At 39.3% G+C, this 13,800-nt stretch overlaps 2 protein-coding genes across 3 annotated transcripts in view; one reads left to right on the top strand and one right to left on the bottom strand.

Moving 5' to 3' along the window:
• Positions 1-13,800, top strand: part of LOC149067760 (ATP-binding cassette sub-family C member 4-like) — a 77,491-nt gene that overhangs the window by 62,136 nt on the left and 1,555 nt on the right. For both annotated transcript variants that reach the window (XM_089252219.1, XM_089252220.1), the window contains exons 16-25: positions 591-787; positions 985-1,292; positions 1,577-1,656; positions 1,774-1,924; positions 2,019-2,249; positions 8,383-8,486; positions 9,574-9,771; positions 9,860-10,015; positions 11,764-11,853; positions 13,190-13,362. In XM_089252219.1, coding sequence (XP_089108345.1) covers positions 591-787; positions 985-1,292; positions 1,577-1,656; positions 1,774-1,924; positions 2,019-2,249; positions 8,383-8,486; positions 9,574-9,771; positions 9,860-10,015; positions 11,764-11,853; positions 13,190-13,362 — 1,688 coding nt within the window. The remainder of the gene's footprint in view (positions 1-590; positions 788-984; positions 1,293-1,576; positions 1,657-1,773; positions 1,925-2,018; positions 2,250-8,382; positions 8,487-9,573; positions 9,772-9,859; positions 10,016-11,763; positions 11,854-13,189; positions 13,363-13,800) is intronic.
• On the bottom strand, positions 6,656-7,708 carry LOC149067761 (uncharacterized). Its single transcript, XM_089252351.1, has one exon. The coding sequence runs from the start codon at positions 7,676-7,678 to the stop codon at positions 6,656-6,658; it is 1,023 nt and encodes a 340-aa protein (XP_089108477.1). The 5' UTR covers positions 7,679-7,708.

Genomic DNA, 13,800 nt, shown 5'->3' on the forward strand with positions numbered 1-13,800 from the left:
CCTTTCTGCTCGTTCTGAAGAAGCTTTTATCATAGCAGAAGCCAGATTGGCATACTCGTCTCAAAGTTTACATTGCAGAAATCATATGCTTGAGTACCACATAACGTAAACTGTGATTTGAAATATATGTATTGTTCTAATGAAATGTGTGCTGCCTAGTCACACCTTTTGGATTCTTGAAGCATAAGGCCAAAGAACAGATCTAATTTATCATCCTGAAAACCATTTAAAAAAATACCTAGTCCTATTTTGTAAAGGTATAAGCCAGGGGTTCTCAAACTTTTTCACCCTCAGCACCCTTTTTTTAAAAATCAAAGCTTATCCATGGCTCCCTAAAGCAGTTTAGCAGAAAAACTTTGTGAGGGCTGACATCTGCGGCACCTCTAACAAAATTTGGTGGCACCCAGAATTCCTGGTATAAGATATGACATAGTATGAGTCATCTGTGTTAGTAAACACCTGGTGGTCCAAACTAACTGCCATTTCTTTTTAAATGTTTCTAACTGACCATGTTATAGACTCATCTTCAACAGAAGAAGAATCTAAATAGCTACGTTGTACCAATGACTAATAACTGTTTTTCCTCCCAGATACAAAGTGAACAACCAGCCAATGATAAAGTCCCTAAGTTGGTGGATGAAGTGAAGTCTTCCGGCTCGATAAAATTCCAAATTTATAAGGATTACATAGTGGCTGGATCCGGTCCATTTCTGCGAGTCATGTTGCTCGTTTCATACGTTGGCACTCAAATTCTTTTCAATGGGTGTGACTATTGGCTGACAAAATGGTAAGATAGAAGACATGGACAAATTATAGTTGTAACTCATTCCAATCTCAAGAAGTTTTTCCAAGTCGGAATGTAGCCGCTCATTTCAAAATTCTCACATTTTTAATTTTTTCATGTTTCCCATTGTGATTTCCCGTGCCAAAATGCATCTAATGAATTGTCTTCCTGTTTCTCTTTTATGTATCGAATGTGCTCAGGACTGGGGAGGAGCAGTTACAGTATTATGTCCAGTCCTGTTACAGGAAATTCAACCAGAGCAATGAAGTCTTTGAGACTTGTGTGGACATCACCAAGAATTACACTATTCCTCAAGAGGAGTTCAATGTTCCTCTCAGATTTAACATTGTGATTTACACCGTGTTAGTTTGGAGCGTTTTCATGCTGTCGCTCGTGAGGACGTCTGCATTCTTCACTATGTGCATGCAAGCTTCCATTAACCTGCACAACAAGATGTTCCGGAGCGTCCTGCGTGCGCCAATCTCATTTTTTGACAATAACCCATTGGGTAAGCTCTTGTTCATTGTTGGTTTCTCTAAATATTCCCCAATGTCATTGAAATCTTGTAGCCCTCTGGCTAATTAAGCTTGAGACCAGAACTGTCAAAACTGAGCATTCTGGCGAAGATATGCTCTATGGGACCCCTACCATTCTAAAAGTTTCTCAGCATGCCAATTTACATACTTGAGCATTTTCTTCAAAAGGTTTATTCTAAAAGTGATATCCCATTTTCTGGCAGCAGTTCGCTAAAATTGTAATCTTAAGGTAATTCTCAAACAAATTTATTTTCAGGTAGAGTTCTGAATCGATTCTCTAAAGATTCTGGTATTATAGATGAAACATTGCCTCTTGCTGCTCTTGACACAAGTGTGGTATGTATTATGTGTTTCGTAAGGGAGAAATTATCATCTTAATTCTCCTTGTACAGAAGTCATGTGTTTCTTTCATAAAGAGCATTGACTGGTTATTTTCATTTTATTGTGTTTCAGATATTCTTCGGCAATCTTGGCATAATAGCGATAGTTGCCACTGTCGAGCCGTGGCTCTTGCTCCCAACTTTTGGTATAGGCATAGTCTTCATACTCTTGCGGAAGTTTTACATTCCCACAGCTCGAGATGTGAAGCGATTTGAAGGGATAAGTGAGGTTTTTTTTTTCAATTTTTTTCACACGGTTTTTGAACCAGTTCATAAATACGAGTAGATGGTTTCAATGATACGTTTTTTATTTTGCAGCCAAGAGTCCCGTGTTCTCGCACTTGAGTACGTCGCTGTATGGTTTGACGACAATTCGAGCGTTTAAGGCCCAAGGGAAATTTGAAACAGCTTTCGACCATTACCAAGACAAGCACACCTCAACGTGGTTCATGTTTATGTCTGTGACAAGATGGTTTGGTATCTATTTGGACTGGCTCTGTGTTTTCTACATCTCTGCTGTTACGATCGCTATGGTTATCCTGTCTCACGGTGATTATTTTTGTTACAATACTTTTTGTTACACTACTGTTTTTAAATTTAGCTAGATCTCATTTTTATGAGGCCCCCCTGTGCACTTGAGAGCCCCAGGCTGTGCTTGGGTGGGCCCATGCGTTAAGACAGCACTGCTCAAAGTAATCCCCAATTGGATCCAGCACATTTTGACACTATGCCTCCTTCCAGCTGTATGCAATGTATTAGTGGCAAAAATCTGGAATCTTGAACATATACAGTTGCTCCCACCCCATATTCACTGGGGTTACGTTCTGGGGGTGACTGCAAATACAGGAAATCCGTGAATAACCGTAACCATATTTTTTTCTTGTATATCTCATTTATTGAACAGCATGAGAAGAGCAGGGTAATGCAGAGGTATAAGGCAATGTAAAAGAGGGTGCAACGATTGTTGGCGATGTTTTCTGAAAGAACATTGTGATTTCTGCTCTTCGTTTCTTCTTCATATCATCTAGTATGTTGGAGCGTGATGACAAGGCTTCCTCCCCCAACTTTTCTACATGGGAAGAGTGCACCATAGAGGGATCTATGTCATGAAAACAATCTACTGCTAATTTGAACATGTGAAGCTCTTCCGCTGTGTATCCATGGTGAAATTGTCTTCTACTTCTTTATCTTGACCTTCTTCATCGGGTACTGCTTCAGTTTCAGGAGCAGTAAGTTTCATTAATTCCACCTCAGTCAATGCCTTTGAATTGCTATTAATTAGCTGTTCCACTTCTACATCCATATCATTGAACTCTTATCCTGTTTGTTAACGTCTCAATGTCTTTTATAATCTCTTCAGTTGGCTCTATAGAATTGGTTGTGTCCTGGAATGCACATTGTGGCCAAAGATTAATCCGACCCGAGTTGAGTGTTTCTCTCTTAAGAGCTGCCACGGCTCTAGTGATGACAGTAATGGCATTAGCGGTTCATCTAAAAATGAGCCATCCTAAACATGCACAACTCAAATTTTGAACACAAAACACATGAATAACGATTTCTGAGCATTGAAAAAAAATTTCCAATGAAGGGGGAAAAACTCTTAATACAGAAACTGTGAATGGGGGGGGGGGCATGCGGCAAATCTGACTCATTTCTGAATGTTTTCCCACTTTGGTAGTTATATAGGAAATAGAAGGTATGATAGTCTGTTTGTGCAACGTCTGACGAGTACTGTGGATGGTACTCCAAACTACGTTGCTGTGTGATATCCCTATCCACCTGCAGTCTGGCATTTTTGTGAGGGAGCAATACACTATTGTTGCAATATTGTCTTCTGTCTTATGCACACATTCCAGCTGCCATGAGTGCATGTCAGCTTTGATCATGTGGCCTATTACTGGTGTTAGTTGGCGACTAGGCCATTTTACTCAAGATTATCACCACTATTATCCCCCTCTCCCACTTCCCTGGGCAACCACTTTTGTGAAGAATCTTTTGCAAATGAGGCAGATTATTTGTATCCAAAATTCTAATTTACTGCCTGGACATTACACAGATGGAGGTAAATTGACAAAAAGTGCTGGATGCTGATGACAATCACTTCAAGGACTAACCATATTTATTTATTTATACAATATTGTTGGCCCTTGGGCCTATACAAGAGGATGCGATTGAGAATGACAAAGATATTGTTTGATGTTGGATAAAAAACTAGTGATAAAGGGAGATTCAACAATAGAGCTTGGGAGTTTGTTCCATTCACCAATGGTATGAGGAAAGAAGCTGTATTTAAAGCAGTCAGTGGAAGCAAAAATAGGTTTTATTTTAAGGGAATGGTCGAGTCTTCTAGAGATGTAGGATGGTTTGGCTAAGATACCAGAAGTATCCATGTTGAACTGACCATGGAAAATTTTATAAAGCAATGTTAATCGAGAGATGAGACGAAGAGTAGAGAGAGGGAGGAGATGAAGTTCATTTTTAAGTTCGGACACAGAAATGAAAGATGACCAGCAGTCGTGAACAAATCGGGCGGATTTATTTTGAATAGATTCAAGTTTGTCTATATTACTGGAGGTGTAAGGGTCCCAGATTTCAGCGGCGTAGGAGAGGACGGGGGATATATAAGTTTGGTAACAGAGAAGTCTGATATCCCGAGTAGAGTGTTTAAGATTGCGGCGGAGGAAGAAAAGTTTGTTAAGACACTTCTGGTAAATGTAGTCGATGTGTTTGTTCCAACGTAGGTCGGCTGAAATAATGACACCAAGGTATTTGATATGTGAAACTTGGGATAACGGTAAATGATTGATGGAGTAGGAGTATTCAAGAGGAAGAAGTTTACGGGTAACTTTCATGTGAACCGTTTTTGAGATATTCATTGGCATTTGCCATAGGGAACACCAGTCGGCGATGGAAGCCAGGTTATGTTGGAGAAGTTCTTGATCAGATTGATGGTGAATGATACGGTAAATTACACAGTCATCAGCAAAAAGTCTAGTGGTGCAGTTGAGGGATTGAGGAAGGTCATTGATATAAATTAGGAAAAGTAACGGGGAGAGGACCGATCCTTGAGGGGTCCCAGACTTTACGGAGGCGGATGACGAGTTATGATCATTAAAATGAACAAACTGTTTACGGTGTTTTAGGAAAGCCTCCACCCAATTAAGTAATTGAACGTTAAGGCCAAGGCGGGAGAGTTTGAGAAGAAGTTTATCGTGGGGAACTTTATCAAAGGCTTTAGAGAAATCTAGGAATACGATATCAGTTTGTAGGTTTTTATCAATGGCTTCAGAGAGGTCGTGGATGAAGAGGGCCAGTTGAGAGGTAGTAGAGAGAGATTGTCTAAAGCCGTGTTGGTTGGGGAAAAAGAAGCTGATGGAGTCTAAGTGGATACGGATTTCTTTTGCTACAATATGCTCAAAGATTTTACAGCAGGAGGAAGTGATTGCTATTGGCCTGAAGTTAAGGGGATTGGAAAGTGAACCCGTTTTGTGGATAGGAATAATTTTATTGATTTTCCAGTCGTTCGGGAGGGTAGCAGAATTTAGTGAAACATTGAACAGGATTAAAATATAGTCGGCGACTTCATCAGCACAGAATTTAAGAATAGAATTTGGGATGTCATCAGGGCCAACGGAATGGGGTTTCAGTTTTTTCAAAAGTTTTAGGATACCTTGTTTGGAGAAGGATATAGGGGGTGAGTTGTGGATAGAATCAAAAAAAGAGTATTGGGGAGGAGAGGGGTCTATTGAGAAAACCGAGCAGAAAGCTAAATTGAATTCGGTAGCCATCTCTGAAGGAGAAAATGTATATTTATTTGAACTTCTCAGGGAAGTGGGACCAATAGATTTAGGTCTAAGGTAACTCCAGAATTTTGTTGGATTGGTTTTTAAGTAATGGGGTAGAGAATGAGAGAGGTATCTGGACTTTTGGACGGAAATGAGGTTTCTGAGGTCTCGGGTGGAGGCTGAAATTATGGATTTGAGTGAATTGGATTTGTTAGTTTTATATTTGAAGGCGATTCGGCGGATTTTCCTCTTTAAATGAATAATATCTCTGGTGATCCATGGATTAAAAAAAGACTTAGGAGAAACATTTTTAATTGGAACTGTAGTTAAGCATTTGTCTATAATACATTTAAAAGAGGTCCAGAGGGTGTGGATATTGTTAGAAGAGGATATGGATAAGAAATCATTGAAGTGAGAGCGAAAAATATTTTGCATAAGTGGATAATTTGCCTTGTTGAAATTACGTTTAGGGGCGAGTTTGTAGGATGGGATAGAGTGGCGGAGGGAAAAGTTAATGACTGGGATATTATGGTCGGAGCAACCCTCAAAGATGGAGGTGGAAAGGACTGAAATTCGATTGGAGGTAGCAATGAGATCTAAGGTAGAGCTGGAGTAGAGGGTGGTTCTTGTGGGTTCAAAAATGGATTGGACCAAGTTAAATTTAAGGAAGATATCTAGGACTTTGTTATTAATTCCGTGATTGCCGGACAGGGATTCCATATTTTTCCAGTCAATGCCGGGAAGATTCCAGTCTCCGGAGATAAGAATAGAATGTGTGTTATAAAATTTTTCAAGAATAATTTCCAGTTGTTCAAAAAGGTGGAAATCAGGAGAGGGAGGGAAATAGACAGAAAAGATGGCAAGTGGGGGACAGTTGGGCTGAAGCCATTCGGCTCCAACAATTTCGAGTTCGGAATCTAATAGAATTTCAGTTAAAGGGATAGATTTTTTGAAAATAAGTAAGACCCCGCCCCCCCCCCCGAGAGTTTCTATCCTTTCGAAAAGCATTGTAATCGGGTGGCAAAATTTCGGAATTAGAGATTGTATTATTTAGCCATGACTCTGTAACACCAAGAAAATGGGGATTATGGATGAGTAAGAATGATTCTAGAAAATCAGTTTTGTTTATCAGGCTGCGAGTGTTAATAGTTCCCAACTGGTAGGTATTTTTTAATTTGGAGGTTGTGTAGACGGAAGGGTTGCTCGGGGGGAGTAGCCAAAAGGGGGTACCGAGGAAATATGGGAGGAGAGGGAGGGCATAGAAAGGTTCGAAGCAGTATGAGCGGGGAAGATGGGGCGGATATCATTAATATCGGGATCCCAGACATATTTGGTATTATTTATGAGTGCAAAATTGTGGATAAGTTTTACTTTAATGCCTTCGTCACGGTATTTTTGACTGGCTCTCCAAATTTGACCACGAAGCTTGCGTGTATCGAGAGAGAAATCTTCTGAGATAGATATGTTGCTGTTTTTAAGTTTCGAGGCATTTTTTAGAATCTCACTTTTTATTTTAAATTTATTGAATTTTATTATGGTAAGTCTGGATCCGTGGGTCTTTTTGGAACCTAATCTGTGACAGCGGTCTATCTCGCTAGGTGTAATATTTACGTCAAGGTGATCAGAACAGCATTGGATGATTTTGGATTCGAGGGTGGAGGAGGACTCGAAGTCAGATTCTTCAGGAATGTTTCGGAAAATCAAATTATCCCGTCGAGAACGATCCTCAAGATCGATGACTTTATTGGTAAGGGAGGATTGGAGTTCAGAGAGATTAGAGGAGAGGTCGTAGACTTGGCTTTGGAGTTCCTCTACTGGGGAAAGTTTTTCCTCAACTGCACTAAGACGGTGGGATAGATCACTTAGCTGATGACTGAATGAGTCCTGTTTTTGGGTGAGGAGGGTAAGTTTGTCAAGAATGGCTACTTGGGTGTCTTGAATATTACGGAGAATGGATGAGTTATCCGAAAGAGTCGAAGATTCAGACGAAGGATTTGATCTATTTTGAGAGCGTGTTGGGGAGTGGCTGACCCTAGGCCCAGGGTTGGATTCGATATCTCCCGCCAGTAGAAGCAAGCTAGCCAAGTGGGTAAAAAGGACAAGAGGGAAAAAGGGAAGAGGTTTTGAATGGAGCAATTTCGAATGGTGGTAACAAGGACCAGACCGAAAAGGGTTTTTCTTTAAAGCACACATATATTTTAAGTTAAAAATTGATGGTTGAGCAAAAAATAGAAACACACAGTACATAATAATTTTAAACGTCGGATGCAGGATCGACACAAAGAATATTAAATTTATAAAGATTAAATAAGTTGGTATGAAAATGTGAAGCGAACTAACCTGTAAAAATAGACTTGAATATAACATTTTTTTTGACGAAATGTCGATCCTGCATCGTGAAAGTCCATGGGTAGCGACACTTAAATACCAGCGGTGAAACGCCCACTTCGACAGCGAAATCCAGGTGGCAGCAGTAGTTGCGAGATGAGACCACTCTCGGACGAGAGTGGTCAACCAACTGATGGTAAACAATGACAAGAACTTTTTTTTTCATTTCCACGTTTTTCTAAATTTCTGTATGGCGATCATCTGCATTTGAAATTTAAATTTCTGTCGAAAATACCTTTTACTTAGTTGTTTGGCAACGAAATGTGTATCTGGGTCACAAGAACAGGTATTGCTCTTATCCCCCATGATGGCACATTGTCGTTTATCGAAAATGTTTGCCCTCACCTAAGTAAGCAAAATTTGTCGCGCCTAATATCTCTGGTCATTATAAATTTGAAGTCATTCGACAAAATTTAGTTCCTGCTGAACCTTTCTTAAGTGTTGATATTTTTTTTTGTTTCTTTTTTAATTGATATTTTCCTTTATGTATTTCCCGCTTTCCCTCACAGATCCCTCGTATGCTGCCAAAGCAGGATTGGCTATCGCATCAGCTTTACAGCTGAGTGGCAGTTTCCAGTGGGGGGTGCGACAGTCTGCCGAAGTTGAGAGCCAGGTGAGTTCGTTGTGTATTCCCGTCTGATCATGAGTCAGGTCACCCCTGAAAAATTTAGTGGATTAATGTTATTGATAGCATTATACAGTGAAATCCTTTAGGTGCATGTATGTATTTCAAACCCCTGATTAATGGTCACTCCTTTTTTATGGACAAATTTTTTTTTTTGCCCTGCCGGTGTATGTAAAAGAGAGGTTTCACTGTATTAGTCATCACTTTGAGGGTCCATGCATATTTTTCACTTTACAGTTACACGCAATAAAACAATATTAAAACTCTTTGCTTATACTAATGACTAGCTCTGTTTTACCTGCTTCATCCTGCAGTTGATTTATTATTGGTGTTGTATTATTGTCGTTTTTTGTTACCCAATGTGCACACATATCCCCCTCACATGCATCTTGTTAGAATTCCCAGAGGAGTCTCCAATGAATCTTGAAATATGTTTCCACTTGAGGATAGCGCTGCTGACAGTGGTCCAGAACACAGTTAACTGCTGGGAGTTATCTCTGATGGAATGCCTAAATTTTTGGGTCCCTATAATCATATTCCTTTCAAACAGGGTCGTCTTTATCCAGGTTAACACCCATATAACTCAGAATCTCAGCTTAATTCTGCTGGCAAAAAACTGGTTTTGGGGTGTTATTATGTAAAATTGACTATTAAAGCTGCCCTCACTGTGCTAGCTACGACTCAAAACTATTTTTTGCACAGTGGAATCTAGCGGTTGTGGACCAGCTTAATAGCTCACCCAGGTACGCTAAAAGGGGAGGGGGAAGCCCTCTTATGATGTTGCATAGCAATATTACCAAAATTTGTCCATCGAGTTAGGGCTCCTCTTGGCATTGCTTGGCTTGGGGAGGGGGAGATGCTGTTAAAATAACCCTTTTTTCAAATGAATTGGAGCAGTCCATTAATTACCATAAATTATTTCTGACAATAGAAAAGACAATAGAAAAGTTTTTAATGCTGGAGCACCTCTGCTTCCACTTATATAGCATCAACAGATTATTTTACATCTGACTTTTGACTATATACTGTGTCTCGACACTTGGAAAAGGGTTTAAGTTTGTTTTTTCCTTTCTAGATGACCTCTGTGGAACGTGTGATCGAATACAGCAACCTGAAACCTGAAGCAGATTTAGACAGCAAGCCAGACAAGAAGCCTCCGGCAGATTGGCCACAAAGAGGCGATATCAGTTTCCATGATGTTTCTCTGCAGTACTGTGCAGACGACCCTCCCGTGCTAAAAAACTTGAGCTTCAAAATTCTGTCGGAAGAAAAAGTGAGTCTTTTGTCTGGATGTCAATTTCAGTTCATATGTATGTCTGAATTCCTTCAGTTTTCTTATTACGTACACGTTATTTTCCCAGATTGGCATCGTTGGCCGAACGGGTGCTGGAAAAAGCTCCATGATCTCTCTTCTGTTTCGCATGACAGAGCCTCATGGAGTTGTTGAAATAGATCAAGTCAAATCCATCGAGATTGGTCTTCATGATCTCAGAAAGAAGATATCCATCATACCTCAGGTACGCTATGTTAATGTCCTCTGCTTTATGTGGTTGCTAGATGTATCATTCATATCCTTCTGTCATCAAGCATGCTAATATGCAAATTAATCTAAACACTGTTGCCCTTCAGACAACAATTCCTGTGTACACAGGGCTGTGCCTGAGTGGCATTACAGTAGAACTTCTGCTTGCAGACATAATTCTTTCCATAAACATGCTCGTAATCTGAAACAATCATCAAAACAAGCCTCTCCATAAGAAACAATGGAAACTCAGATAATTCATTTTACATCTGTCTCCTTCAGGCCAACCACGATTTTTTTCGAGGATAAAGTGCAGGTTGAGTTATTGTATGGAGTGTTTCAAAAAGAATCACCGATTTGAAATGTGTATATTACGAAAAATATTGAACATAGACAGTTAAGATTAATTTTAAATTACATGGCTAATCATATAGTTTCTTTACCAACCAAATCAAAGGTGCCTAATGTGTCCACCTTGGGATGGCACGGCATATGTCTATACGGTAGTCAAATTCATCCCAAACTTTTGCAAGCATGTTTGCATTCACTGCAAGTGGATTTCTGTGTATTAACATATTTTATTATTTTGTACGTTAGTACGAAACTCTGTCGGATGCGCTCCAAATTTTCATCTGACATGAGGGGACAGCCAGGGGATTTCCCTTTACACAGAAAACCTTTGTCTCGGAATTGTTTATACCATTGTCTAATGCTCTGAACAGTAGGAAGTTTAACATCAGGGTATTGTTGACAAAAAGCATGATGAACGTTGTAAAGGACTCTCTCATTGTGAAGCTTATAACACAAGACTTTCTGTTGTGCAGTTGCCATCTAGACAAACTCTGTAGTAGTGGCCGAAGGAAGAGCGTTAGCGCTACCTGTCAGCAACTACGTGAAACCTCATATATCTCTACCTATGCATTATTTGATCAAAACGGATTAAAAGCTGAATAGTTATGATTTTTTCAAATCGGATGATTCTTTTAGAATCGCACTGTATACTGTATTATTGTATTTGTGTTTATTTTGTAATGAAGGATATATTATTTTTGGAATGATGCAAAAAAGAGCAAGGAACTTTGAAATCCCCACTGGAATTAACACCCAACAAGAGGTTGACACAATCTTCCATGGACTTGTGCTATTATTGTCATTCCCGTAGTCAGTGATGTTTCAACTGAGGCCTGAAAATATGCAAACCAAGTTAATCATATAATCCATAGTTTTACTATACAAACATCCAACTACACTATCTCACATTGGCCGGCCCACCGAATTCCCAGATTTGAAACGTCTTTCAACATATTTGCAACAGGAGATGAAATAGACACCATATGCTGTAGCAGAACCTTGGGAAAAACTGGCACATGAGCAGATGCAAATCGATGTGCAATGCATCCCCAATCTCTGGAGATTCACACTCGTCTCATGCCATCACCCATTATTTAGGCGAGTTTTGCCAGGGATGACTAATTTTTCTTCATAATGTGCTTAGTTTTCCTGTTAAAAAAGGAAAAGAAAAAAGACTTGTTACATAAGTCAAAGTCATTGATAATGAATGCCAGCGTTATCTAAACCAAAGCAATGAATATTATGGAAGACATTAAAAACTTCCTTCTTCTGCTGGACAGGATTTATATTGTCTTAAATCATCATATTCCGATCATTGTTGTACATTTACAAATCAGGGAAAAAAGCTATGTTTAGTCCTTGTTCATCTAATCATTTGTGTTATGGTTTTAGGATCCTGTGCTCTTCAATGGACCAGTTCGAAGAAATCTGGATCCCTTCAGCGAGCATGCAGATAAAGAGCTGTGGCAAGCCTTGGATGAAGTGAGTTTTTGGTTAGAGAGACATCTATTTTGTCATTGTTATCCAATAAAAAGACACATGTACTACAGTACATAGGACAGACAACAGTATTGTGTGTCTTAAAATGTGTATAAACTGCCAAACTCAGTTATAACTACATTGAAGATTCTGCAAAATTTCACAGTTACAACCAATGTTGACGTTTTCAAGATCTTTTTGTTTGACAGAAAATGTAATCAGGTGTAATCAAACACTGTGCATAAAACTGTTGTTTCATTATGATTAGAGGTTAGAGGTTATGATCGAGAAAAGAACAAATATCTGGATCATAAATACGAGGCATCTCAAATTCTTACCAAAAACAAATGTTGCCAGTTGTTGGCGAAATCACAAATATTACTCATAAACAACCCTTCATGAGAAGTGTATGGATGCAGCAAATCTGCTGTGCTATAATTCCAAATGAATTTTAACTGGGAAAAAAGTTAAACATATGACATATGTGAGGTAAATATTAATAATAATATTCATTATTGCATAATTTAGGGCAAAAAATCAAGGGAAAATACAGTAATGTTCCATGGGGGGGGGGCGGGTTCATATCGATAAGGAACAAGTCAGAGTGTCAAACATGTAACAGATCTTTTTTGCAACATTATGCATCAATAGAACAACAGACAAGCACTCCACACAGAGTTGGGCACAAAAAACAATCCCACTTCATTACATGAAAAACCTCTCTAACACTCTTATTCTGTTAGGTTGGAATCGTGAATGAATGAACGCCATGACTCTGCCACCAGACTTATGCTGTTTCAGAAATCTTTTCTAGCCCAACAGTCGTGGTAGACTCTGGAATAAAGTGTGTGTATCTAACAGTTTGAGTGCCTATCTAGTGTTTCAGATTTTTCAGTGCTGCTATCTGTATTTCAAATCGTGATTGAATAATTGTACCGTTGTAGGGCGGTTGATCACAATGGCAAGACTTTTTGACGGGGAGATTGGCTTGCGATCGCACATCAAAGTTGGGAACCACAGAAAGCCACTGTGGCACCGTGGGGTTTGAAACTAGATCCTCATGATGCAAGTACGCCACTGTGACCACTTGACACCACAGCGGCTAGATTGAAATCAAATGCTTTCAGGAACAGGATGTCCATGAAGGCTGTTGAGATTGTCGTTACAGCCAATTAATTTAAAAAATATATATATATCACTTCCCTGTAAACGGAACAGGTCTCGATCAGCTATGATTTACATGTTTCTACTACAGTTGTATTGAATGGTAAAACCTGGAGCTTTTTTGATTTGATTGATACTGATTACACGGTAAGATTCTCTTTTGGATTTCTTCCAGGCATACTTAAAAGAAGCGATACAAGATCTTCCAGGGGGACTCGACACTGAAGTATCAGAAGGTGGAAGCAACTTCAGCGTTGGGCAGAGGCAGCTCATTTGTCTTGCGAGGGCCATTCTACGCAGGAACCGCATCCTCGTGCTTGATGAAGCCACAGCTAATGTAGATCCCAAGTGAGACATTTTTTTAAAATTTAAATTGTGAATGCTCTGTAGCATTCAGCAACTATCAATATTTCAAATTATAATTCTTACGTTATACCACAAGTTATCCAGATCTAACCCATTTGCCAGTCATCCATTGAATAATTCATGCCATGCCTGTTGGGCCCATTTGTCTTACACATGTGCAGTTCCTTATTTACAGTATCTTTGCACATAGATTTGAGAATTCAAGTATGAATTTACAGAGGCATAACTTTTTCCAACCTCAACTACATGGAATCTTTTTTTCATAGATTCTAACTACGATTTCCATAGTTTGTTGCAAGGTTGTTCCAATCAATAACTATACGGGAGAAAAACTATATTTGGAGCTATCTGTGGATGCAATAAAGGGTTTTAATTTTTGGGAGTGATTGAATCTATTGGAAAAATGTGAAGATTTGATTA

Source organism: Pholcus phalangioides, unplaced genomic scaffold (genome assembly GCF_987345545.1).
Source record: "Pholcus phalangioides strain wild (caught in Gottingen) unplaced genomic scaffold, Ppha-v1.0 ptg000028l_1, whole genome shotgun sequence".
Classification (NCBI taxonomy): domain Eukaryota; kingdom Metazoa; phylum Arthropoda; class Arachnida; order Araneae; family Pholcidae; genus Pholcus; species Pholcus phalangioides.

Bases quoted from the DNA above. Each gene is read 5' to 3' on its own strand.
- LOC149067761 (XM_089252351.1), bottom strand. From the start codon at position 7,678: ATGTGTGCTTTAAAGAAAAACCCTTTTCGGTCTGGTCCTTGTTACCAC.